The 24,683-nt window shown below is 32.9% G+C and overlaps 1 protein-coding gene across 2 annotated transcripts in view; it reads left to right on the forward strand.

Annotated features, from left to right (window-relative positions):
* CAMK4 (calcium/calmodulin dependent protein kinase IV) overlaps positions 1-24,683 on the forward strand; it is a 171,489-nt gene that overhangs the window by 91,684 nt on the left and 55,122 nt on the right. For both annotated transcript variants that reach the window (XM_031968410.1, XM_031968409.1), the window contains one exon: positions 23,011-23,083. In XM_031968410.1, the coding sequence (XP_031824270.1) occupies positions 23,011-23,083 (73 nt within the window). The remainder of the gene's footprint in view (positions 1-23,010; positions 23,084-24,683) is intronic.

Consider the following 24,683-nt stretch of genomic DNA (forward strand, 5'->3'; position numbering starts at 1 on the left):
CATAGTGGCAGGAGGGAATGCTAATGGGCTGTATGAAAAAGTTAGAGTCCAAAAATATCTCAATAGTCTGGAATTAGAGTGCTAATACAACAAGATGATATTTAATAAAGTTAAGTGCAAGACCCTATACTTAAGTATAAGCTTAGGAAGCCATTGCCTAATAGCAGCTTGTTTGAAAGTAGACTAAGGGGTTTTAGTCTACTATAAATTCAGTAGGAATCAGCAGTATGATTTAACTTAATGCATAAGCTACATAGAAGTATAGTATGAAAAACAAAGAATATAATCTATTTATTCAGTTTATTCTATGCTGGTCAGATCTTATGTAGAATATCTTGAGAGGATAAGGAGGGCATTGATAAAACTAGAGCTGATGTGTCCAACTCCTGGTGAAGCCATGATGTCTGCAAAACTTGAGTGCAGCCAAACGCAATTAAAATGTAATTGGGAAGTGTTCAGCAAAAGAAATGAAAATACAGTACAACAGAGTAATGTTTGTTTGTGATTTTCTAAGTCAATATTCCTCCAACAGAGATCCATTTCCATTTGAGTTTGACACTATTTAAGAGAACTTCATGAAAGAATGATCATAATAAAGAATTCAAAATCATGTTATATGAATAGCAGTTAAACTGAGCATCTTTAGCTCAGATGATTAAATAAAACAAATATTTCTTTATTTGCTAAAGCAATTGGGATTAAGTGACTTGCCCAGGGTCACACAGCTAGAAAGTGTTAAATATCTGAGGTCAGATTTGAACTCAGGTCCTCCTGACTTCAAGGCTGGTACTCTATCCACTATACCAACTAGTTGCCTCAAAACAAAAATTAATTAAATATCTACTTTATTCAGGACACCAAGCTAGATTTGGGGAGTGATTCAAGGTTCAGTTAAGACAAAGTTCCTGTCCTTATGAAATTTGCAATTTAATAGTGTATTTCAGAGTCTTAAAAGTAGACTCAGAAGTCATAGTATAGTTTTCTTGAAATATTTGAAGATTTGTCATTTGAAGAGGTCATGTTAAACTTATTCAGTATGGCTCTACAGAACAGAATTAAGACCCATCAATAGAACTTATAAGGAATTAGGTTTTGTCTTGTTATTCCCCATGAAAATCCCTAATCTGATGCCTTAAAATGGCATGGAGATGATCCTGGGTTCTTCAAGAAAAGACCAGTGGATCACATGTCCCGGCAGATTTCTAGTCAGCCACCTGTGATGGAATATATGTCTCCTGGCTGAATACTAGCTTAACTAAATTTGGACATAGGCTTATCACCAGGTTGGCTGAAGGGTGGTGAATTTGTTTTTTTTACCACAGCACCTCTTGAAGACCATCTACTAAGTCACAGAGGACTTGTTATCTGTATTAGTGGAGGGAATAACCACACCAATTAAATCATGGATATTTGACATATTGACAGGTAAGAAAGAACTTTCTAACATTGGAGCTGTCCAAATATCAAATAGGTTGCATCATAAAATGATGAGTTCCTTGCCATTGGAAGTATAAAAGGAGAGGTTAGATGATATATTATGGAGCATCTGCTTTACAGCGAGTAGGGGCTTGCACTTGAAAACCTCAAAAATTACTTTTAACTCTTATGCTGCTATGTGAATTTATGAAAATTCAAACAAAATCCGATTAGTGAATGGTTTCAGGCTAAATTTAAAAGAAAAATTCCACAGTTCGATCGTTAAAACTTTTTGGACTCAAAATGTTGAATCTTACATATTTCTAAAATAATTTTAAAAATCATGGATTTTCAGGAACAGTAGTGGAAGACATTCAGCAATCTTTAATCCATTCCTTTTTGACTAGCTTCATCTAATGATTTCATTAATTAGTTTTTTGAAAAATTAAGCTACAAAGTTAGTGCAGAAAGTAAGTTTAAAGATGTTTTTCAGATACATTTCATGAGATTTAAAAATAGCATATATTTACTCTAAGGAACATATATCTTGGCTAGTTGCTATTTGTAGTCATTTATAAATCAACTCATCAGTAGCTAGCATTTTCCTTGTAGTATTATATAAATATATTGAATTATGCATTATGTATACTAAGGAATAGCTTAAGAACAGAGTTAGTCCAGCATATTAAAAGAAGGGAACTAGGCAAGGTTTGGACTTGATTTTCCAGACACATTTAACATGAGTGAGGGTTCTATTGCCATAAGTCACAGCTTTAGTCAGAGTGACTTAGGTGGATTTTTGGTGAAATTGGGGAAAGCAGGGAAGGACAAAGACATAGGGAAGCAAAGATTCAAGGCTTAAAGTCAGAAAGTGCTGCTCTAAATGTTTGAGGAGACAGGCGAAAATGTTTAAGGCAACATTAATAACAAGAACCCTAGCAACTACTTCCCTAGATGTGCGTCCTCCTGTTTCTGTTCTCTAGAGTAGAATTTTTTGTTCTTTCCATACTTTTTTCCCAAATTGTTTTGTCCCCATTTTAAGTGAGGGTCTTTGCTCACTTCCTAAGACTGTTTATATAATATACAAACAACAGAACTTGGATAAAGGATAAAGGAAAGAAGTTCAGGTTCCTTTAGCTCTCAAATAGAGGTATGGTATCTCAGAATGATTTATCCATTCATCATCATATTAATACACAATAGCAATTAACTTTATAATCCTACTTTCTGACATCTGAGTGGGCAACTTCTAGACATGAGCAAGTGTGCTTTCTTTAAGATGTTCAGTGTTAATAGTAAGAACCTATAGGGCTTCACTATTACCAGAGCTATCTCTCTCTATAAAACATGTTGTATCTTGTAATTCACCAGAGTCTTGACACAGTTTCTATTTTAGTAAACCTACCTAGAAAAATCATGAATTGATATAGACTGTTAGTTATTCTTATGTAGGGTAAAATAAATTTCTCTAAAATATGGCTTTCCCAAATTTATTCCTCAAGTTCACTTCTGGAAGTTTTAAATGGAAGAGTTCCTACTTTATTAGCAGGATCACTGCTAGGCACGGTCAATATAGGTTACTCCTTAGGGCTCAGCTGGTTCAGCTTTTGGAAAATTATGTTATAGACTCATTACTGGACTGCTAAAGTTCTTCTAAACTTTTGGGTTCTATGAACCTGGTCCATCTGTTTCCAAAATTAATTCACCAAAATCATGAAAGGATAGATACAATGGAGCCCAAAGAAATGGCAATATTGTGTTTACTGCCATATGGAGAACTTCTATATAGGGTGTAAGCCTCCCCACTTGGAGACTAGCATTTCTTTCTCCTCACTTGAGAATCAAAAGGGAGAAGACACATTTTCACTTCTTTATTCCTTTTGCATGTATTCTTAGTTTTAGTTCAGCAGCCAATTAAAAGGCTTATCATCCCGTACATAATGTCCCCATCCTCTGACAGGAAACAATAGTAGAATATATCTAGGATTCATAGTGAATGGAGTGCTGAGCTTGAAGTCAGGAAAATCTGAGTCCAAATGTGGTCTCAGATGCTTCCTCTGTTCCTCAGTTTCTTCATTTATAAAATGTAAATACCTTGTAAAGTATTTTATATAGCTTGAATAAATTCTACATAAATGCTAGTTTTTATAATAACACTGATAATTATCTTATCTGGGGAGAGGTCTTACAATATATTGTATATTTTCAAGATCAGGTTCATCAAGCTGATACACAAATTACCAAAGTCAGAATGTATTACTCTAAGATCTAAGACTTATAGTAAAAAGAGTAAGCTAAGGAAAGACTTGGAGAGCATCCACAATGAAAAGTTGAGAGGATGAATGAACAATTAGTGAAAGAAATAGAAGGCTTTGTGACACTTATTGTAGTAGCTCCCATAAGCTCCTTGTAGCATTTCTACCTCTACTTTCTATTAGAAGCCTCCTATAATGTAAAGAATGGGACTGTTTTTTTTAACTCTACAAAGTACAGTAAAGTGAGAGAAATTAGGTAATTTTACCTTCATCATCATGAAGTTACATCTAACTGTTTAAACTGTTTAAAAAGAACATCTGTAATCTCTAGTGTCCAGAGCAGGGCATTAGGACAGTGAAAAATCTCCTTCCATGTCATAGAAGGATTAATTGAACAAAGAGGGCATATTTAATCTGGAGGAGAGATGGATTCAAAAGGAAACATAATAACTGTCTTTAATATTTAAAAGATTATCCTATGAACTAGGGATTAAGTAGCCTATTTTGTTTGTTTTCTTAGAGCACACTTAGGTTTTATGTAAGAGAAAACGTTCTAACAATGAGATCTGTCCAAAAGTGTAATGGGCTTCCTTTCTTGGCAGAATGAGGCAGAAACTAGATTCTAACAAGTTGGGTGTAATATTGGAAATGCTTTCTGGATATGAATTAGACTAAGTGACCCCTGAGGTCTCTTTCAATTTTTCAATTCTATGATTCTATAATATGCCAAGCAACACATCAACATTTTTTTTATGAAAATGCACTACTTTATATCTTTCTATTTACATGGATACTTTTCTTCTTGATTGGATGATTTATTGTTTTTTGTCAATAGTATTTTATTTTTCAAAATACGTATAAAGATACTTTTCAGTATTTATTTTTGTAAGATTTTGTGTTCCATTTTTTTCTTCCTCTCTCCACCTCCTCCTTAAGAAAACAAGTAATCTGATATAGATTATATATGTACAATTCTTTTAAATATATTTCTATATTTGTCATGCTGTGCAAGAAAAATCAGGCCAAAAGGGAAAAAAACCTACAAGAAAGAAAAAACTAAAAAAATTACATTCAGTCTCCATAGTTCTTTCTTTGGATACACATGGCATTTTTTCTATCAAATGTGTTGGAACTGTCTTGGATCTTCCCATTGCTGAGAAGAGTTAATTCTATCATAGTTGATCATCAAATAGTTTTGCTGTTACTGTGTATATTGTTCTTCTGGTTCTGCTCACTTCACTCAGCATCAGTTTATATAATTCTTTTCAGACTTTTTTGAAATCAGTCTGCTCATCATTTCTATTAGGACAATAATATCTTATTAGTTTCATATACTATAACTTATTGAGTCATTTCCCAATTGATAGACATCCACTCAGTTTCCTGTTCCTTGCCACTACAAAAAGAACTGCTACAAAATTTTTAACAAAATGTTAAAATATGTGCATTTTCCCCCCTCTTTTATGCTTTCTTTGGTATACTTACCCAAATAGAGACACTTCTGGATCAAAGGGTATGCACAGTTTGATAGCCCTTAGGGCAGAGTTATTTCACAACTCCACTAAAAATGCACTGGTGTTCTTTCTGGTTTTCCCAAAACTCTTCAAACATTTATCACTATCTTTTCCTATTATCTTAGTCAATCTCATAAGTGTGTTGTGGCACTTCAGAGTTGTCTTAATTTGCATTTCTCTAATCAATAATGATTTAGAGCATTTTTATATGAATATAAATGCTTTAATTTCTTCATCTGAAAATTATTCATATTCTTTGATCATTTATCAAGTGGGTAATGACTTGCATTCTTATAAATTTGACTCAGTTGTCTATATATTTAGAAAGGAGGCTTTTATCAGAAATATTGGCTGTAAAAATTTTGGTTGCATTGGTTTTCTTTATGCAAAACCCTTTTTAATTTAATGTAATCAAAAATTATCCAATGTTCTCTAATTCTTCTTTGGTCATAAATTCCTTCCTTCTCCAAAGATCTGATAGGTAGTTTATCCCTTGGTCTCCTAATTTGCTTATAGAATCATCCTTTATGTTTAAATTATGAGTCCATTTCAACGTTATCTTGATGTAGCATGTGAGATGTTGGTCCATATGATTTTCCAACTTTCCCAGAAATTTTTGTCAATTAATGAATTCTTATCCTAGAACATGAAGTCTTTGGTTTATCTAACAGTAGATTACTAAAGTCATTGACTATTCTGTCTTGTGAGCCTATATCTTGGCTACTTTTCTTTGCATTTTAAAAAAAGAATTCCCTTGATATTCTTGACCTTCTCTACTTCCAGATGAATTTTGTTATTTTTTTTCCCTCGCTCTATGAAGTAATTTTTTGGCAGTTTTATTGGTATGGCACTGAATAAGTAAATTTAGGTAGAATTTTCATTTTTATATTAGTTCAGCCTACCCATGAACAAATGAAGTCTTTGAAGGACTTGTTCTAATGTGCTCTCAAGATCCAAATTTAGAAGATAATCATATTTGCATTCTAATGGAAAATAATAAGAAAGCCAATTAACCCATGGAGAAATTGAGTAGCAGATACTCTTTGGGTGTTCGTACTTATTAAATGGGATTCCTCAGAAAAAAATTGTGAAATACCTCTTCAAAGCCATGCCTCAATTAGAAACATCAGCTTGATTTCACGTTGCTGGCCTAATCATCATTAACATCTTCTGCTTATTCCAACTCCAACTCATTGATATCGAAATAATTTATATTATCCACCAGAAGAAATCCTCAAACTCCCAGAAATTCCATTTCCTTGAGAGAAAAAATGAACGAAAATCTATTTGCCCCTTTCATCTGCCCTACTATTATAGACATCTCTACTCTACTTTCACAAGAACATGTGGGAAAAAAAAACCACTGGCTACATTCCATGGGATAGCTATCTGTGTTTCTGATGATAAACTTTCCAAGTAGGCAACTAGGTTGAAAGCAATTACTATTAAAGCATAGAACAATGACAAAAGTCCTTTTTCTCATGTGGTCTTGATATATAGTACATGCTTATAATGCTTCACTATATTGGGCTTTAGAAAAAACATAGAAAATCAATCATGGGAGATAAGTTTTGGCATATTGTAATTTCAGATTGTTTTAGGAAGTGCCTATAGTCATGTTAAAGTTTTGAAGTTGTATTTTCTATTATCTTCATTTTCATTTCAATTAAGACTCCATTTAATTTCTATTGTGAGGGAATAATATTGGGAATGAGTTTAAAAGTCTGTGGGAAAGAAGGCTATAGACATTTGGTAAATGATGAATTGTTGCTAAGAGTATATGTACTTCTAAATTACATAGGAATCTGGAAGAGAATTCAGAGTGAAAAAATTTAGGAGATACAGCAAATTTGTCTGGTATCCCATTTGGTACATCTATACATATGCATTGTTCATGGTACCCTTAAATCGGATGGAATGTCCCTAATTATCTTTTTTAAATTAGGTTTATTTTTGCTTTTTCTTTGTTTGGGATGATGATTACTACTCCTCAGTACTTTTTTTTAAACTTCAGCTGAAGTTTGTTTGTTTATTTATTCATTTATTTGTTTCTTTTATTTTTTATTTGTAATAATAGATTCTATTCTGTCAGTTATTACCAAACATTATGCTCTATTAGATATTGTATGGATCTTTTGAGTATTGTATACCTAATATGTTGTATTGATAAATATTTCCATTTTTAAGTTACTACCAAATAGTTTTTGATAATGATTTTTTTTTTTGTAATTTAACTTGACCCTTGTTATCCTAAGTTCCTCTTCCTTCCTCACCTTTTCTGTTACTTTCCTCAAAATTTTCCATATTCACTTTTCTTGATTCTACAAGTAACCCTTTGCTAATTTAGTTGATATGATATTGAATTTGAAGAATACTTTAGGTAGTGTTATTATTTTTATTGTAATGGCAAAGCACAACCATAAGTAATTAATAGCTATTTAATTAATCTGTTCATGTCTATATAGTGCTTTATAGTTGCATTTTCAAAATTTCTGAATGTCATGGTAGATAAATTCCCAGTTTTTATGCATTCAATAGTTATTTCAAAAGTATTTTTCTGTCCCTTTTTAAAGTGACATTTAATATTCTGCTATATTTAACAATATTTAATTAATAATGGACCAACATCTCACACCCTACATCAAAATAAGGTTGAAATGGACTCAAAATTTAAATATAAAGGGTGATACTATAAGCAATTTAGAAGAGCAAGGGATAATATCAGAAAGGCTGATAATTTGGAGGGCTATTTTATATCTTCAAACTTTATTGAAGTCGCTAATTATGTCAATTAACTTGGTTTGCTTAGAGAACTCTAAAAATTCAGCTATCATATCCAAAAAGAGATTATCTGTTTCTTGCTGTTGCTTATTTCCTTAATTTCTCTCTCTTTTTAAAAATCATTGCTATATTTAGTATATCTAGAACTCTATAAAATAATTGTGGTGGCAGTGGATAGTCTCGCTTTTACCATTTATGGTATTGGAAAGTTTTCAAATGTTATTCTGTTGGAGAAAATATTGTCTCTTGATTTTTACCATTTATAAATCTTATTAAGGAATGTTTCATTTACTCCTAAATTTCTCAAAGTTTTTGATGTAAAGGGATATTGCAATTTATAAGGGAAAAAAACCTTTTCATATCATGTAATTATGTGATTTTAATTTTTGTCACTAATGTGTTCTATTATTTATAATTTAACTATTATTGAACCAATCCAATATTCCTGGAGTATATCCAACTTGGTCATTTAATATGATGCCATAGCCTCTTAGTTAATATTTTAGTCAGTATTTTTTGCATTGAACTATTGTTTTATTTATCTTATTTGCATTTCTTTTTAAGATAAAATTTTAGCTTACTTTTTTAAAAATTAAGAAATTTATTTTATCTCTTACCTTTGGGAATACTTGATTCTCCTTTGGAGGCAATAATCCTTTGTAACATGTATAATGAAACAAAAATTCTTTCATTGGCTCTATCACCCCCATAATACGCTCCTCCCCACCACCACACACACACCCAGGGAGATAGTGGATAGAGTACCAAGCCTGGAGTCAGGAAGACCTGAGTTTAAATCCAGCCTCAGATATTTACTAGCAATTTGACTATGGGCAAGTCATTTAAATCTGTTTGCCTCCATGTCGTCATATGTAAAATGAGCTGAAAAAGGAAATGGGCAAATCAGATCAGAGACAACAGGCAGGGCAAAAGGGGAAGAAAAATTAGGAGGAAGGGTGAAAGGACACTACCAGTGTTGACATTCATCTCAATTTCTGACTATCCTGGATGAATTTTAGGTGGCCCAGGGCCAAAGAATAGGGAAAACGTTGAAGAGTATCTCTAGTAGTGGCAGATTACCCAGGCTATCCTCGATGTGTTCTATTCAGATCCTTAAATTTTTTCTAATTTTCTTTCTGTAAGGTTAGCTTGTAAAAAAAAAAAAAAAAAAAAAAAAAAAAAACAGGCATTAATAATGTTTCTGCCTATTTCTTTTTTGTAATTGTACTGTTTTTCTCCAGATACTATGCCCTTTACTTCATACATATTTAGTTCATACTGTTGTCTATCTTGCCTTTAAGAGTAACATATCTTCCTTTATTATCTTTTTTATGCCTTTTTATTTTTAATCTATTGAGATCATGAATGCTTTCTTTACTTTTATGAATTTATTTGAAGCACAATAAACTTTGCATGATTGGATCTTCATTTTAAGTCTGTATAAATCTTTGCTTCATTTATGATTTTTATAAACAGTGTAATGTATTTCTGATGCATTTTGCTACCCATTTCATTTTATGAAAGACTTCTTAACAGTCCCATTCACTTATCAAAATTAATTTTTTCAGTTATAAACATTTTTTCATTTTTATTACGTTCTCCAGTGGGAGGGAAATAATTAAAACAGAATCTGTATATCATATATGCCTAACCAAATAAAGCAAATTACTATGTTGGCTATTTCCAAAAGTGTATATTTCATTCTGCATATTAGTCCACCATTTCTTTCTCAGAGGGAGAGTGATTCTGACTGTGATTTTTTGGTATTCAAACTCAATTTTTTCTGACTAATGGCTATTTTTTCCTTTGACTTGGAAGATCTGGATTTTAGCACTTTTAATATTAGATTTCTTTCAAGTGTATTCTTTTCATTTTTATTTTGCATTTCTTGAAATATCTAGGTTTTTTATTTGGTCATGTTTTTCAGGGGAAATGATAGTTTAAACTTGTGTTTCCTCAAGCTGTTTTCTGGGTTAGTTGTTTTAATTTAATTTTACCCATTTTTCAACATTTGATTTTTTCTATTAATTATTATTATCTGATGGCATCATTGAATTTTGATTGCTTGATCCTGTTTTTCAGGGAATCTATTACTTACATATGGTTTCCATCTTTGGCTCTAAACTGTTCATCTTCTTTTAATTCTTTTGCTCTAGAATTCTAATTTGATTTATTTTCTCTTCCTTTATTTCTTTTAATCTCTGTAGCCAAGCAGTTTTTCTCTTTGATGCTCTATTTGTCTTTGTTACAGATCTAAACACTTGTTCTGGGTTTACTTCTTGTAAATCTCAAACCCACAGTACTTTTTCATTTATTTGGTGTTTTCTTCTGTTTGATATTATTTCTATCCTTAATTCTTTCCCTCTTGCATACTTGGATAGCTTGGGTAGACCTTTTTTTGTGTCCCTGTGTCATCTGGATATCATTGTCACTATCATTCTGAATAGAGTTGCTGGTATTCTTTCCCACTTCCTCTACTTTATCTTACACACACTTACTTTCTACCTACATTTCTACCTACAAAATCATAGTATTGGTGCTTGGTCACTGAGTTGGTCCTGTCTCTGTTGCTTTCAGGACTGACCTTGTCTCCCTGAAAAGGGATCTATCAAGTCTAACTCAGTCTTCCACTTCTGTTCTGAAGGCCATAGCTGAGAATGGGGTGAACTATTTTTTTTTTGACATTTGTTGTCCCATTGACACTATGTTGTCATCAGCATAGGGGGATCATCTTGATAATGATGGACAAGTTTGGATCCCTGAGATATTATCTTAGTTTTTAGCTTTTAAAAGGTAGAGTGCAGGAGTACACATAGATTTATAGGCATAAAGGGCAAAGAAGGTGACAGAGAGAAAGAATAAGGAGAGGGGATAGACAGAGATACAGACTTACATCCCTGGAGGGAGGCTTGGGCATTTATATGATATCCCTTTAGAGAACCACATTCCCCCCCCCCCCAGATAGGATACCACTGAAGAGGCACCCCCCAAGTAAAGGTAGTTCCAATAATGTGGATGTTTACTGCATGTCAAAACAACTTAATATGGTTTCATCCACATGGATATGCTATAAGAACTAAAGCATTAGTCACATTCGGCATCCACCTATCAAATGATTGGGAGCATCCTTTTTCCATTCACTGCATGGCTAGAATGGTCATAGAATAGTCTTATTCATTACCCTTGTGGCTTTTATAACATTCCTATCTGAGAGAATCATACCATGTAAAGGGTGGGCAGAAGGCCTGAAGGCTCCCCCTCTTCACGTAGGCCATATAATCTTGAGAAATGGGCCTAGGTCTTTGGCCTTTTCGTTCGTTCTTTTCTGTTCTAGGTCAAGGATGTGGAATGTCTGATTTGCCCAGGAGTACAAGCCACAAGGATCCAGGAGTCCCAGAATCCAGGCCTGGTGTTTGAAGCCTATCCAGCAGAAGCCAGCATGGCCAGCTTTGGACTTGAATTTGGTGGGACGAATGCTATGTAGGAACTGAGCTAAGCTGTGAGCCTAATTCCTCTTTACCCCTTCCATCCCTCTTCCTGCCCCACAAAAGGAATAACAAGGTGGTTTTGGGGAGACTACACTCCTAAAGTTTAGGAGGAAATAGTTATACATTTTTCTTATTATATCTTTGAAGTAAATATCCCTTTGCATAAGTTAATCTTGGGATTCTAAAAATGATGGACATAGCTAATTGGAAGTTTAGAGACCATTGAATTTTCTGGTGCTGGAGTACCCTAGAGCAAATGAAGTAAAGCAAAGGATCTGCTTCAAAGTTGAGCATCTGCAAATAGGAAGTAAGAAGCAATAAGGAACAGGACAATCAAAAGAAGCAGCAAATCTGAACTTGCCCTCCAGAGCAGTACTTGTCTGGAATATTTATAGATAACAGGTGAAGGTAGGTCCCTGCTAGAAGGAATGTCTGACTCTTTAGAAATCTAAGTTATTTTTGGTTGATAATAAAGAGAAGGCAAAATTAATATCTTGTTTGTTTTCTGTCAATAACAATGATTTTTAGACTAAAAAGGGCTGAACAAATTGTATTTGGGATTTTATTACCAAGATAAATAAGGAGATAAGAGAACTCCTAATTTCCCTTAAGGAATTTATGTTATTCACCTGACCACAATTAATTAAGTTCTTGGATATTGAAGAAACTGAAAAAAGTGATTGCTGTGCCACAGGCAGTGATTTTTGAAAGATCATAAAGAATAGAAGTAACTAAAAAATGGGAAGGAAAATGTTGGCAAGAGTACTTCAAAAAAGGAAAAGAGAATGGAGTCTGAAAACTATAGGTTACTGCATTTAATTTGATTTCTGGAAAAGTGGTATAACATGCTAGGATGAACCTAGAGGATACAGAGTTTTAAGTTTAAGAGTTAGAAAGACCTGAAGTCAAATACTGCCTCAGACACTTATGTAGTATGTGACTCTAGGTAAGTCACTTAACCATTCAGTCTTAGTGTCTTGACCATGTAAAATGAGGAACTTGGACTTAACAGGTCTCTAAGGTCTTTTTAGCTATAAATCTAGCTATTATGTGTGATTTAAGAACATCTAGAAATTAAATCTATCATCACAAAGACCTTTATTAAGAATTAGTCATGTCCAAACCATGATTATAGAGTAATAAAGATCAATATGTTACCTTCTTCTAACAGGGAAGTTATAGATTGAAGTTGCCAAAGTTGCTGTACATTTTTGGATTTCAGTTCCAATTTGGATTTTAAATTCCAACATAGATTTTACTTTACTTGACTTTTCATAGTTGTTTCAAGCATTTTTTTGTTTGTTTCTATTTAATTTGGAATGAATAAAGAAAGAGAAAATAAATGTGTGTTAGCACAAACAAATGATTTAAACAAAAAAGATTAAGTCATACCAAACTAACTCCATTTCCCTTTTTTAATGGGATTACCAGAGTAATAGTTTGTGAGATTGGCAGAAATACAATCACTGAAATTTTAGTAAGACATTTGTCAATTTCTCCCTTTATTGTGAATGAGTCTTTGAAATATAAACTTGGGTAAGGCAAATTAGGTGAAATAAAAACTATCCTTCATTCAGCAAGGGTATGGTTGTAGTTGATAAGTCATTAGTTCCTACTAATTCTGAAATTCTGTGATTCTCTGTTAGTATTTGCCTTAGGGCTGACAATATTTCTTCCTTCTTCCCTTCTTTCCTTCTCCTCTTCCTCCTCCCTCCTTCCCTTCTTCCCTTTACTCTCCCTCCATCCGTTCCTTCTCCCTTTACTCTCTTCTCCCTCCCTCTCTTTATTACTCTCTCTCCCTCCCTCTCTCCTTTCCTTTCCTTCCTTCCTTCCCTTCCTTCCTTTCCTTCCTTCCTTTTCCTTCCTTTCCTTCCCTCCCCTTCCTTCCTTTCCTTCCTTTCTTTTCCTTCCTTTCCTTTCCCTCCCTCCCTCCCCTCCCTCTTCCCTCTCCTTCTTCCCTCCTTCCCTTCTTCCCTCCCTCCCTTTCCTCCTTCTCTCCCTCCTTCCCTCCCTTCCTTCCCTCCCCCCCTCCCTTCCTTCCTTCCTTCCTTCCTTCCTTCCTTCCTTCCTTCCTTCCTTCCTTCCTCCCTCCCTTCCTTCCTTCCTCCCTTCCTTCCTTCCTTCCTTCCTTTTCTCTCTTTCCTCCTTGTGAATGCGAATCAAATTCTGATGTTCTTAGGGTAAACCCTGGGTAACAGCACAAGTCACAGACAGCCTGGATTGTATTAATTAAAAGTTATAATTGTAAGCATAAGTATTTTATTTCTGCAACAGTACAATTCTTTGCCCATAGTATAGGATGTAAACACTGCAATTAACCCCTTAAAACTACTATATTGAAAAGCCTATGTTATGAAGATTGTCAGTCAAGACTGAGAAGACAGAAGGGAGGAGTAGGAAAGATTGTTCAGAATACAGCGGAATAGTGGGGTGGGGGAAATGAAATGGGAAGAATAAAATGAGAAATGCTTTTTAGCTTGTTTTTTAAAATAGATAGTTCTTCTAATCACAAAAAATAAATACTGGTCATCACAGTACAGTTGGCTTTCTTGGAAGTTCTATGTGTTACAGTGCCATAGAAGTTTCAACTATGTGCAAGAAAAGATGGAAATTTTTTCAAATTTTTCCTAGGGTAATTCAATTTCTTGTTTCAGTTCTGACAAAGGAAATAAAAGAGTTAGCATGAGATAGTAATGTGGCAATTATACATTATCTAGAAATGAGTATTTCACTTTATTGAGGATATCTTACTGTAGCATGCTATTATGATGTACAACACATTGCTCAGTTTCCTTCTGAGTTTTCCTGAAAATGCAGAGAATATTCTGTATTCCTAAACTGTCAGGGGAGTAAAATATAGTAGTAAAATAAAGTGCTAATTTCAGCATAGCCCATTTACAATGAAAACTATAATGACTACATATTACCTCAATCCCATTGCACATGCACTTTGATCCTTGTCTCCTCCCACAGTCTATAGATGATTATAATTTCCATCATCCTTTTAGCCTTCTATTGATTCCTTCCCTCCTGCCTTCAAATGTGCCAAAGTCTTTCCTATCCTAAAAACAAAACAAAACAAAACCTTGAAAACAAAACAGAATCATGAAAACAAAACCTTCACTGAACAGTACCATCTCCTCAAATTCTAATTTCCCATCCTCCCTTTCTTAATCAGATTCCTAGGAAAAACTGTCTTTATCTGACTGTCTTCACTTTCTTTCTTCTCATTCCTCAACCTATTGCAATTGGGCTTCCAAACTTATCATTCACATGAAAGTGCTTTGTCCAGAAATCTCTTAATTGCTAAATCTGTTGGTCATTTCCTAATCATCTTCCTCCTGGAACTGTATGCTCCATTTGACATGGTATTATTTTTCCAGTAGCAATGTACAGCTGTGAGAGTTGGACTATAAGGAAAGCTGAGCACTGCAGAATTGATGTTTTCGAATTGTGGGTCTGGAGGACTTTTGAGAATACATTGGACAGCAAGGAGATCAATTCAGTTAATATTTAAATAAATTAATTCAGGCTATTTATTTGAATGTTAAGTATTGAAGCTAAAGCTAAAATACTCTGATCACATAATGGGAAGAGAAGATTCATTGGAAAAAGTCCTGATGTTAGAAAAGATTGAAGACAAAAGGAAAAGTGGATGGCAGAGGACAAGATAGATAGTGTCATGAAAACACAAATATGAACGTTGATAGATTTCAGGAGATGGATGGTTGAGGATAGAAGGATCTGACATGCTGTGGTTAAAGGGATCACAAAATGGCAAACAGGTCAACAATAACATAAAAATTTTTTCTTCCTATACACTCTTTGCTTCCTGAGTTTTGTGACATTACTCTCTCTAGGTTTTACTCTTATCTGTATGTCCATTTCTACATCTCCTTTGCTGACTTTTGGTTCATATTTAGGAACCCTCTGGATTTTCTGTTTTAGAGTAAAGCCAATTATTTTCCTCCTAGAGTTCTGAGGACCTGGGAGTGGAGGTGGGGGATAGAGGTACTGATGTTATTGACTCAAGGTCTCATTCTAATGTATTCTATCTATTGTTAGCTGCCAATAATCCACACTCCAGTTCCATTTAATCAAGTAATATAAATTAGCTTTTTAAAGGATATTTACTTCAAAGATATAACAAGAACAGCAGTACAAATATCTTCCCAAACACCTGGGGATTGACTTTCCTGTACTACTTCAGTCCTTAGGCTCAGATTTCAAACAATTTACACATAGCATTTGCCCCACTAAGTTCATATCCGAGTGAAGCATAGTTAGTAGAAAAATGAGTCTGCATCTCTGCTATTGCTAGATTGGATTGACCAGTTCTCTTAGAATTTACCACCTGGCTTGCAGCAAATCTCAGCATAAACTCCAGTTCCTGGACTTCTGGTGGCGCATTCTGCCAATCTTCTACAGCTTACAAGGCCATACTCATCTCTAATTTCTTTTACCTAAAAGCAGGAATAAATGGATATAATAGAAAGAAGGTTTTGGACAAGAGAGAGATAAATATCTCTATCATACTCAGAGGCTCTGAAATTCACCCTAGCTTTTGAATATACCTCAGTTCCAGCTCTATAGTTAGTCAAAAAAGGCTTATCTTTACCATGTGGTTAGCATACTAGAACCAGTTATAGACTATTTGAACATTCCATTTATGGATTCTATTATCTGAGCACACTGTGCATGTTCATAAAGTACTGGGCTAATTGACAATCCTATATTACATAAATCATAAATTCCTAAGTGTAGTTGTTCTCCAAAATTCTATCCTAAGCATTTTCTCTTATGGCTCTACATTCTCTCATGGTGATCTTATCAAATTTCCAAATCATATCTATGCAGGTTTCTCTATAGATATAGATATAAAGTCCCAGTCTCTTCCCAGAGCCTTAGTCTCACATTATCATTTCAAACCCAATATCCCTAAAAAATCCCAAATTTAGCAAGTTCAAAATTGAAATCATTATCTTCGTTATATTTATATTTGAGACTAATTTATCTAACTATGAAATAGTGTGGATTAATAACATCTAGATTAGTCATATAGGTGTGTGTTTTTTTCTCTCTAACTTAGAATACAAAATATTGAATAAAAGAATAAGACAATTGGACTTTAGATAGAGAAACTTTAAAGAATATCTATTCCAATAGCTTCATGTTATGGATGAAATAACTGAGGCACAAAGATGCAATTTATCTAAAGTATGAGACCATTTCTTGATGGACAAACCTAAATGGCAATTAAAAAATGAAAGTATTCAATTCAACATTTATTAAATGACTACAACATCCTGTTCCAGGCTTAGTGATACAAAGACAGAAATTTATTAAGAGTCTCTGCCCGCAAGTAGCTTATGTTCTATTGAAGATACAATGAGTACAGTGGACAAACTTGTTTTTCCCCTAAAGACATTCATGTTCTCCCAGGTCTCTCCTCCATTTATCTTTCTTGCCTCATCTCTTACCATTCTCAGTTTCTCTGTATGTTTTCTTTTGTTGGAATCTTTACTAAAGTGTTAAGACATTTCTTTACAAAGTGTTAAAGACATTGGAGTTAATTTAATCTTAGAAAGAATTATTTTGGGCCAGAACTTGAAACAAGATACTAAGTGGAACTGATTGAACAATGCTTGTGTTCACACCTTTAGAAAGCTCAAGTATCTAAGTACTCAATGGAGTTCACACGAGAGTTCAGGGCTAGTATGAGAGCTGAATTCACACCTTCCTTAGGACCAGAGAGCACTCTGGGAGATAACCCAGAATCCCTCTCCCTCCAGAAGGTGGAGTTAACCTTTGGGAGATCACATAAATGAAGGAAGCTCTTGGAGTGAAGTAGGAATTTCTCCGGAACATCAACAGGGCTCTGAGACAGAGCACTCTGGAAGAAAAGACTACTCGCCACAGACTGGAGATTGAGAAGCCAAGAGTCGGAGCTGGCTGGAGACTGAAGAAAGCAGAGGCAAGAGCCAAGGACAAAGCTGCAAGATCTCTTGGAGCCAGGAAAACCACCAACATTCTTTGACCAAGAATATCTGAATATAATTCAAATACTAAAATTTTTAAATCTTAGAGAAGAAATTTACTGCTACTTTTTTTTTTTTATTAATAGTGCCAAGGGAATAGTTCAATTTATAAAATAATTTATAAATATTTGAAAAACTCAAAAGTGTATAAATGAAAACTCAATATATCTTTTAGGTAAGAACTTATTTTAACAATGTCAACCCAAATAAGATAGAAAAAAGTTCTTATTTTTCAATACCTATGCTTCTTTGTCCCTGTTTCGGTGGTCCATTCACAATACACAGGAATTTCTTTACTAGTTTCTTGCTGCCACAACCTTATTTTTCTCTAATTCTGTCATTACCAAGATTATTTTTTGTAAAAGAAGGTAGCTTTTCCCATTTTTGTGAAAATATCCCAAAGCTTATCTTTTAAGCCTTTTTAATGGTCTTAACCACAAAGGATTCTGGAAAACATTCAATTGATTATTAAATGATAATGAATAAATTATAGGGAACTTTGGGATTAGGAATTCTGGGGATATTATATAGTCTGAGATCACCTTTTAATAAATGTGTTTCCTGGAGTGAAATTGGACTAAATAATCTCCTTTCCAACTACGTTTTTTCATTTACTGGGAGTTAATAAAAAATGAAAAGTGAAAAGTTAGAAGATTCAATAGTCAGTACAGAATTACTTATAGATGAACTAGAACTTTTTTGAAAATTTTATTATTTATTGAAAACTTTATTATTTATTTATTTTAAATGATGTGTGTGTGTGTGTGTGTGTGTGTGTGTGTTCCCTCTTTGAACCAATTCCAATAAAAGTGAAGTTCAAGTATTGTCCTCAGTCCCTCTCCATTTTAAAAATTTTCCTTGCATGCTTCTTTTTATGTGAGATAAATTTCCCATTTCTACTTTTCCCTTCTTCCTTTTCAAGTTATCTTCTTTCTCATTCCTTCATTTTTTTTCTTTTGAAGATCATCCCAACATAATCATTTCACACTTATGCTCTGTTTATTTAGTTTCCTTTTAAGTACCTTAATAATGAAAAAGTTCTTAGAAGTTACATGTATCATCTTCTCACATAGGAATGCACATTGTTAAACTTTATTGAGTACCTTATTATTCTTTCAGGTTTACCTTTTTATGCTTCTCTTGAATCTTGTGCTTAAATGTTAAATTTTCTATTCGTTCTTTTTTGTCAGGAATGCATAAAAGTACTCTAATTAAATGTCCATTTCCCTTGAAGAATTATACTTAGTTTTACTGAGGTTTATTCTTGATTGGAATTCTAGCTCCTTTGCCTTCTGGAATATCATATTCCACATTATCTGCTCCTTTAACATGGAAGCTGCTAAATCTTGTGCTATACTGACTATGGCTCTGGTATTTCAGTTGTTTATTTCTGGGTGCTTACAATATTTTCTGTAGGCTGTAGAATTTAGCTTTTCATTTTGGGAACTCTTTCAAAGGGTATTTGCTGGATTCAATTTCTATTTTACCTTTTGATTCTAGGATACTGGAGTAGTTTTCTTTGATAATTCCTTGAAACTTGATTTCTAGACTCTTTAATCATGGCTTTGAGGCAGTCTAATAATTCTTAAATCATCTCTCCTGAACTATTTTCTAGGAAAGTTGCTTTTCTAGTGAGATATTTTAAATTTTCTTTCCTTTTTTCCTCTTTTGACTTTGTTATATTGTTTCTTGGTGTTTCACAGACCTTCCAGTTACCCAATTGTAATTTTTAAAGAATCATTTTCTTCAAGGATCTTTTTCCATTTGGCCTATTCTGTTTTTTAAAGAGGTTTTTTTTTTTGGTTTTTTTGGCATGAATTTTTGTCCCTTTTTATCTTTGGTCAATTCTGGCTTTTAAGATATTATTTTCTTCAGAATATTTTGGTTCTTCTTTTACCAAACTCAATTCTCCTTTCATATTTTTTCTACATCATTCTTATTTCTTTTTCTAATTTTCCCTTCACCACTTACCTCTTTCTCTCTCTTTAAAACAAAACAAGCAAACAACAACAACAACAAAAAAAATCTCTTCCAGGAATTAGTTTTTTTTTTCTTGGCTTAAATTAGCACTTTTTTCTTTGAGGCTTTGCTTCATTGTGTAAATATTTGATTGTTTCTCTTCTAATATTATCTTCATTGATGTATTGCTTGATTTCATTGTTATCTTGAATTTATGTCTTTATCTTCCCTGTCACCATAATAACTTTTTAATGGTCAAATTCTTTTGTTGATGTTGTTTGCTCATTTTCCCACTGAGAGCAAAATATTTCAGCCTGATGAAAAATTCCTGATCTCAACAAAGGAGAAATTTAAATTTCTAAGGAAATTAGTGATTAGAGTATCAGTATTCTCTGTGTGTGTGTGTGTGTCATTGTTTATTTATCTGTTTCTCTTCTCCTCTCCCGAAGAGGATTTGGAATTTGATGAAAATATATATTTAGAATCAGGAAAAAACAGAAGATAAGCAAGAACTATTATTATCACCATCCCGATTATCATTTTATATCTAAAATATATCACATATTGCATGATTATTTCTCAGTTGTATTTTCACATAAGTATATATATACAAGAGAAATAGCAAAAGAGGATTTTAAAAAATTACATTCCTTTGGAAAAAAATCTCAAATGTAAAAACAAAATCAGAAAAAATAAAAATAAAAGTTTTGTCACATTTACAAGATATAAAGCTACATTACACAATCTATTGTGTACTTGTTAAAAAAAAAAAAAAGAATAGGCATTGGAGCCCACTAGATAAATAAGAATAAATCCAAGAGCATAAATTATTGGAGAAAAGAGTGATATTTTTTGACAATAAATGATTGAATACTTTAACAAAAGCTAGGTTTAAACTTTTACTTCAACCAATAATAAAATCAAAATGGATACGCAAAAATAAATTGTCAAAGCATAAAAATATTAAGAGCAACATCAGGTGTGTTTCACAATTATGATTAAGGAGAAAATCCTTGACTGAACAAGAGGATATCATCAAATCTAAAATAGATAATTTTGACTATATTGATTCAGAAGCCTTTACAGTAATAAATCAATAAATATAAAATTAGAAGATAAACAATGGGGAAATATTTACATCAAATATTATCGATAAAAGTTAGATAACAGAAATACATAGGAAATTGAAGCAAGCCTCAAACAACAATCATTGTCAAACCCCCATTATCTATATGTAACAGCAAATATCATTCCCTAAAAGATAAATGGCCAAAGGATATGAAAAGTTTTCAAAAGAAGAATTATAAAATATAAATGATCATATAAAAGTATTCTTCAAATCAGTCACAGTAAGAGAAATATTAAAAAACTCAGATATTCTACTTCACACCTTGCAAATTAAAGATACCTTTTCAACAAAAGACACAAAAATGGTTTGCAGAAACTTTGGGACACCAGACATGTTGATGTACTCTTGATTGAGATGTAAAGTATTCCAATTATCTGAGAAAATCAGAGAAATATGGGATGACACATATATAAATATACACATACACATACATATACATACATATCTACATACACATATGTAAACTATATATAGACACACTATATATACATATAAACTGATGCAAGGCAAAATTAGCAGAACAAAGAGAACAATATACATGATTGCAACAATGTAAATAAAAAGATTGCTAAAAAGAAGTCGAACTCTGAGTAATTGAAAAAACCAGTGAAGATTCCCTAGAAAGGAAAATGAAACATATTTAACTCCTCAAGGCAACAAGTTGTGAGGCTACTAGGACAGAGTACTGTTGACATCAGTTGTTTTTGATTTATCTTTCACAGAGAGGATTCAATGAGGATGGTGAAATCACTGTAATGTAAAAGCAAAAGGCATCATTATAATATATATATATTATATTATATGTATATTTGAAAAATTTGAGCAAAATGTTATTCCACTTAATATTCCAGTTGTTGAATTGCTTAGATCATTCTAACTAAATAAATCTTCACCACTTTTTCCCTTTCCTGACATTTTGTTTTTTCAGTTTTCTAATTTATAATGACTGTACAGCATAATTATTTAAATTTCATGTTTTATTAACCCCCTCCTAGGAAAATTTATCAGGAATTGGAAAAGTTTATGGGTTATGGTCTTTTAAATGAAACAGTGTTTCATTTAAAGTGTTAATTTAAAGTTTAAAAGTGTTAATTGGTTTTTAGAAACTACAAAAATTCTGTTCTTTCTTTGGTGAACTTGACCTTGAGGTATCACAGAATTTGACCATGAATTGAAAGAACATAAGAGGTGATTTTATACATTTGACCCTTTGAAATAGTTTATTATTTTGTGGTTTTTATCCATGTTTTAAATGTTATTAGATTGGCAAAGGAAATTGAATTTTAGGTATTATAGAATATATATGTAGAGATATTAAGAATTAGTTTTGTGAATATTGATAGCTCATTCTATAAGTCTTTTCACATATTATTTAGTACTAGCTATTATATCACTAAGGATTTGTCCCTCTCTGTTTATGTCTGTTGCCCAAAGACCATTCTACCTAAGTTAAAGGTTGATTATAAAATGGGTTAGCTTTAGGTGACAGATTTATTAACCACAGTTATTCTTCAGAACTGTCTACTGAGTTGTAGAATGGTTTCAGTCAGCAATGATATAGGGAATGCCTACAGTGAAAACTCAGAGAGACTTGAAATTTGAGGAAATAATGGTTGTAACAGTAATAGTAGTAGTAGTAGCAGCAGCAATAGTTTCATAGGTACTCATATAATATCAAGAAATCTGGAAGTCCCCAAGCACAAATCAAAGAGACTTGAAATACATTGGAAGCAGTAGCAATATAGTAATATTAGTAGTAATATAGTAGCAGTAGCAGTAGCAGCAGAAGCAGCAGTATTAGTAATATTACTGATAGTGGTAGCAGGGAAATGAATAAGAAGAAGAAAGAAGAAAGAAGAGGAAGAAGAAGAAAGAAGAGGAAGAAGAGGAAGAAGAAGAAAAGAGGAAGAGAAAGAAGAAGAGGAGAAAGAAAAAAAAAGAAAGAAAAAAGTTTCTCAGTACATTCGGTAGACTGTACTTATTGACTTATTGAAAGACATAGACAAGAGTCACATGGGTTGAGAGGATATAGATAGGATGCCATCTTTGCCATTGGATGAAGTATCCATATTGATGATATCATGGACGTATCAATATGTTAATAGGAGGAGTAACAACAATAGTATCTATATCACACTAGGCCCAAGAGAGACTTTAAAAATAAAAGGCAAATTGTTTTTGTTAATTTGCAAAGTTTATGGCACTAAGTGCTTTTAGTAACAGGTTGCTAGTTTAAGACAAAGCAAAAGAAATCCTTTTTATTTAACAAAGGAAGTGGGGATCTAAAGACATTTCAGTGCTTAAACTCCGTAATTCACAGGAAAAAAGATAACCTAGTCTTAACTATTTGAATGTTACTATATTTTGGTTAACTGTTCATTACACTACATCTTCCAGTCTGAATGCATATATTTCCTTAATTTTTTTTAGAATTGTGGAAAAAGGCTATTACAGTGAGCGTGATGCAGCACAGGCAGTCAAACAAATACTGGAGGCAGTTTCTGTAAGTATTGAGTAATACTTAAGTAATTAAGTATTGAGATTCATCTCATCACCAACTAGTCTTTCCCCTTCCTAGAGTAATTCTTAATAATAAAGTGGTCATAATTAGAGCATGATTTTTATAGGAAATCATATGAAACTATTTTATTTTCTTAGTGATTTCTTCTTTTTTCACTGATACAAATATCCCTGAGTGACAAAAATTTTCATTAAAATAAATTCTTTCATTAGCCAAATGTTTCCAAATTAAACAACATTAGCTTTTGTGAATCCCTCCCTCCCACAGTTTTCTTGTTTTCTTTATCTACTTCTGCCATTACGACCACCACCAACAAGATAAAAAGTGTATCCTGGAGCTTTTAAAATGATTGTACAGACTTGTTTTTCTCCTGATTGGATCAAAAGCACATAAAATGGGTTCAAACTATGGTGATTTTAGCTTTCAAAAGGAAATAATTCTGAATGCATAACAGTTCCAGACAAGAATTAGCAAAGGGAAAAAAATATACTGATAAATGTTTGCTGTAAAACATTCCTTCTTGAGAAACTTATTTGGATAAAAAGAATTAAAGGTAATACCATAGTTAGTGAGACTTAATTATTTAAAATCTTTCAAATGTATTTAGGAGGGTGATATATGGTAAACTATACATACAGTTATTGCTTCAGTTATTGAATATAAAGTTAGTACAAATTATTCTCCAAATAAGCAGGGCAGATTTCAAGGGAAAATACTTAAGATAAGCACTTAAAAGAAAAATTCATAAAATATGTTCAGAATGAAAGTGTGCCTTATTATTTACTATCACATCTCAATTTAAAAGTTAACTCTGTGGTACACTGAGAAACCAGACTTGACTGACAAGCATACAGTGAACTGACAATCGCATACAGTGGCCTGACAATCACATACATAATCAAATTCACTTAAAGAAAAAGTAGTTCCCTGTGTCTAAAACCACAATTTTGAAACCAAAGAAAGGAAAAAAAAAAAACATAATCTGTACAAAGAGCTGTATTCTAACTAAACTTTAATTGGTTTTATAGGGCTATCCTGCCAAATTTGTATTTATTTTGCTGTTGGTGGTTTTTTTTTTTGGGGGGGGGGGGAAGTGAATGGAAAGATGTGGATAGGAAAATCCTACATACTTGTTTTTAATATTTTTTTCATAATATGATTCCTGAATATTTTCTTAAAATGTTAAATACTGTGATTATTGTTCCCTCCCAGTTACCCCAATTTCACCATCATTGTCTATAGAACCATCATCTCATGTATTCCTTAGACTTGTAACCTCAAGATCATTTTCCACTTATCTCTTTCCTTTGCATATTACATCCCAAATTTTTATCGTCTTTTTTTAATATATATAATACCTTTCTTTTTATAATCATGAACCTAATTCAGGTCCATCTTACCTTATACTTCAATAACTGGAAGATAGCCTCCTATCCAAGGTTGCCTACCTTCTGTGTCTTCCTGCTCTAATCCAAATTATCTTAAGTACCATATCACTATCATGTTCACTGAAGAGTTTCTTGTCTCAGCAAAGTCCTTTCTCATTACTCCACAATATAGATTTTACTTCAGTCAAAAAAAG

Source organism: Sarcophilus harrisii, chromosome 1, assembly GCF_902635505.1.
Source record: "Sarcophilus harrisii chromosome 1, mSarHar1.11, whole genome shotgun sequence".
NCBI lineage: Eukaryota > Metazoa > Chordata > Mammalia > Dasyuromorphia > Dasyuridae > Sarcophilus > Sarcophilus harrisii.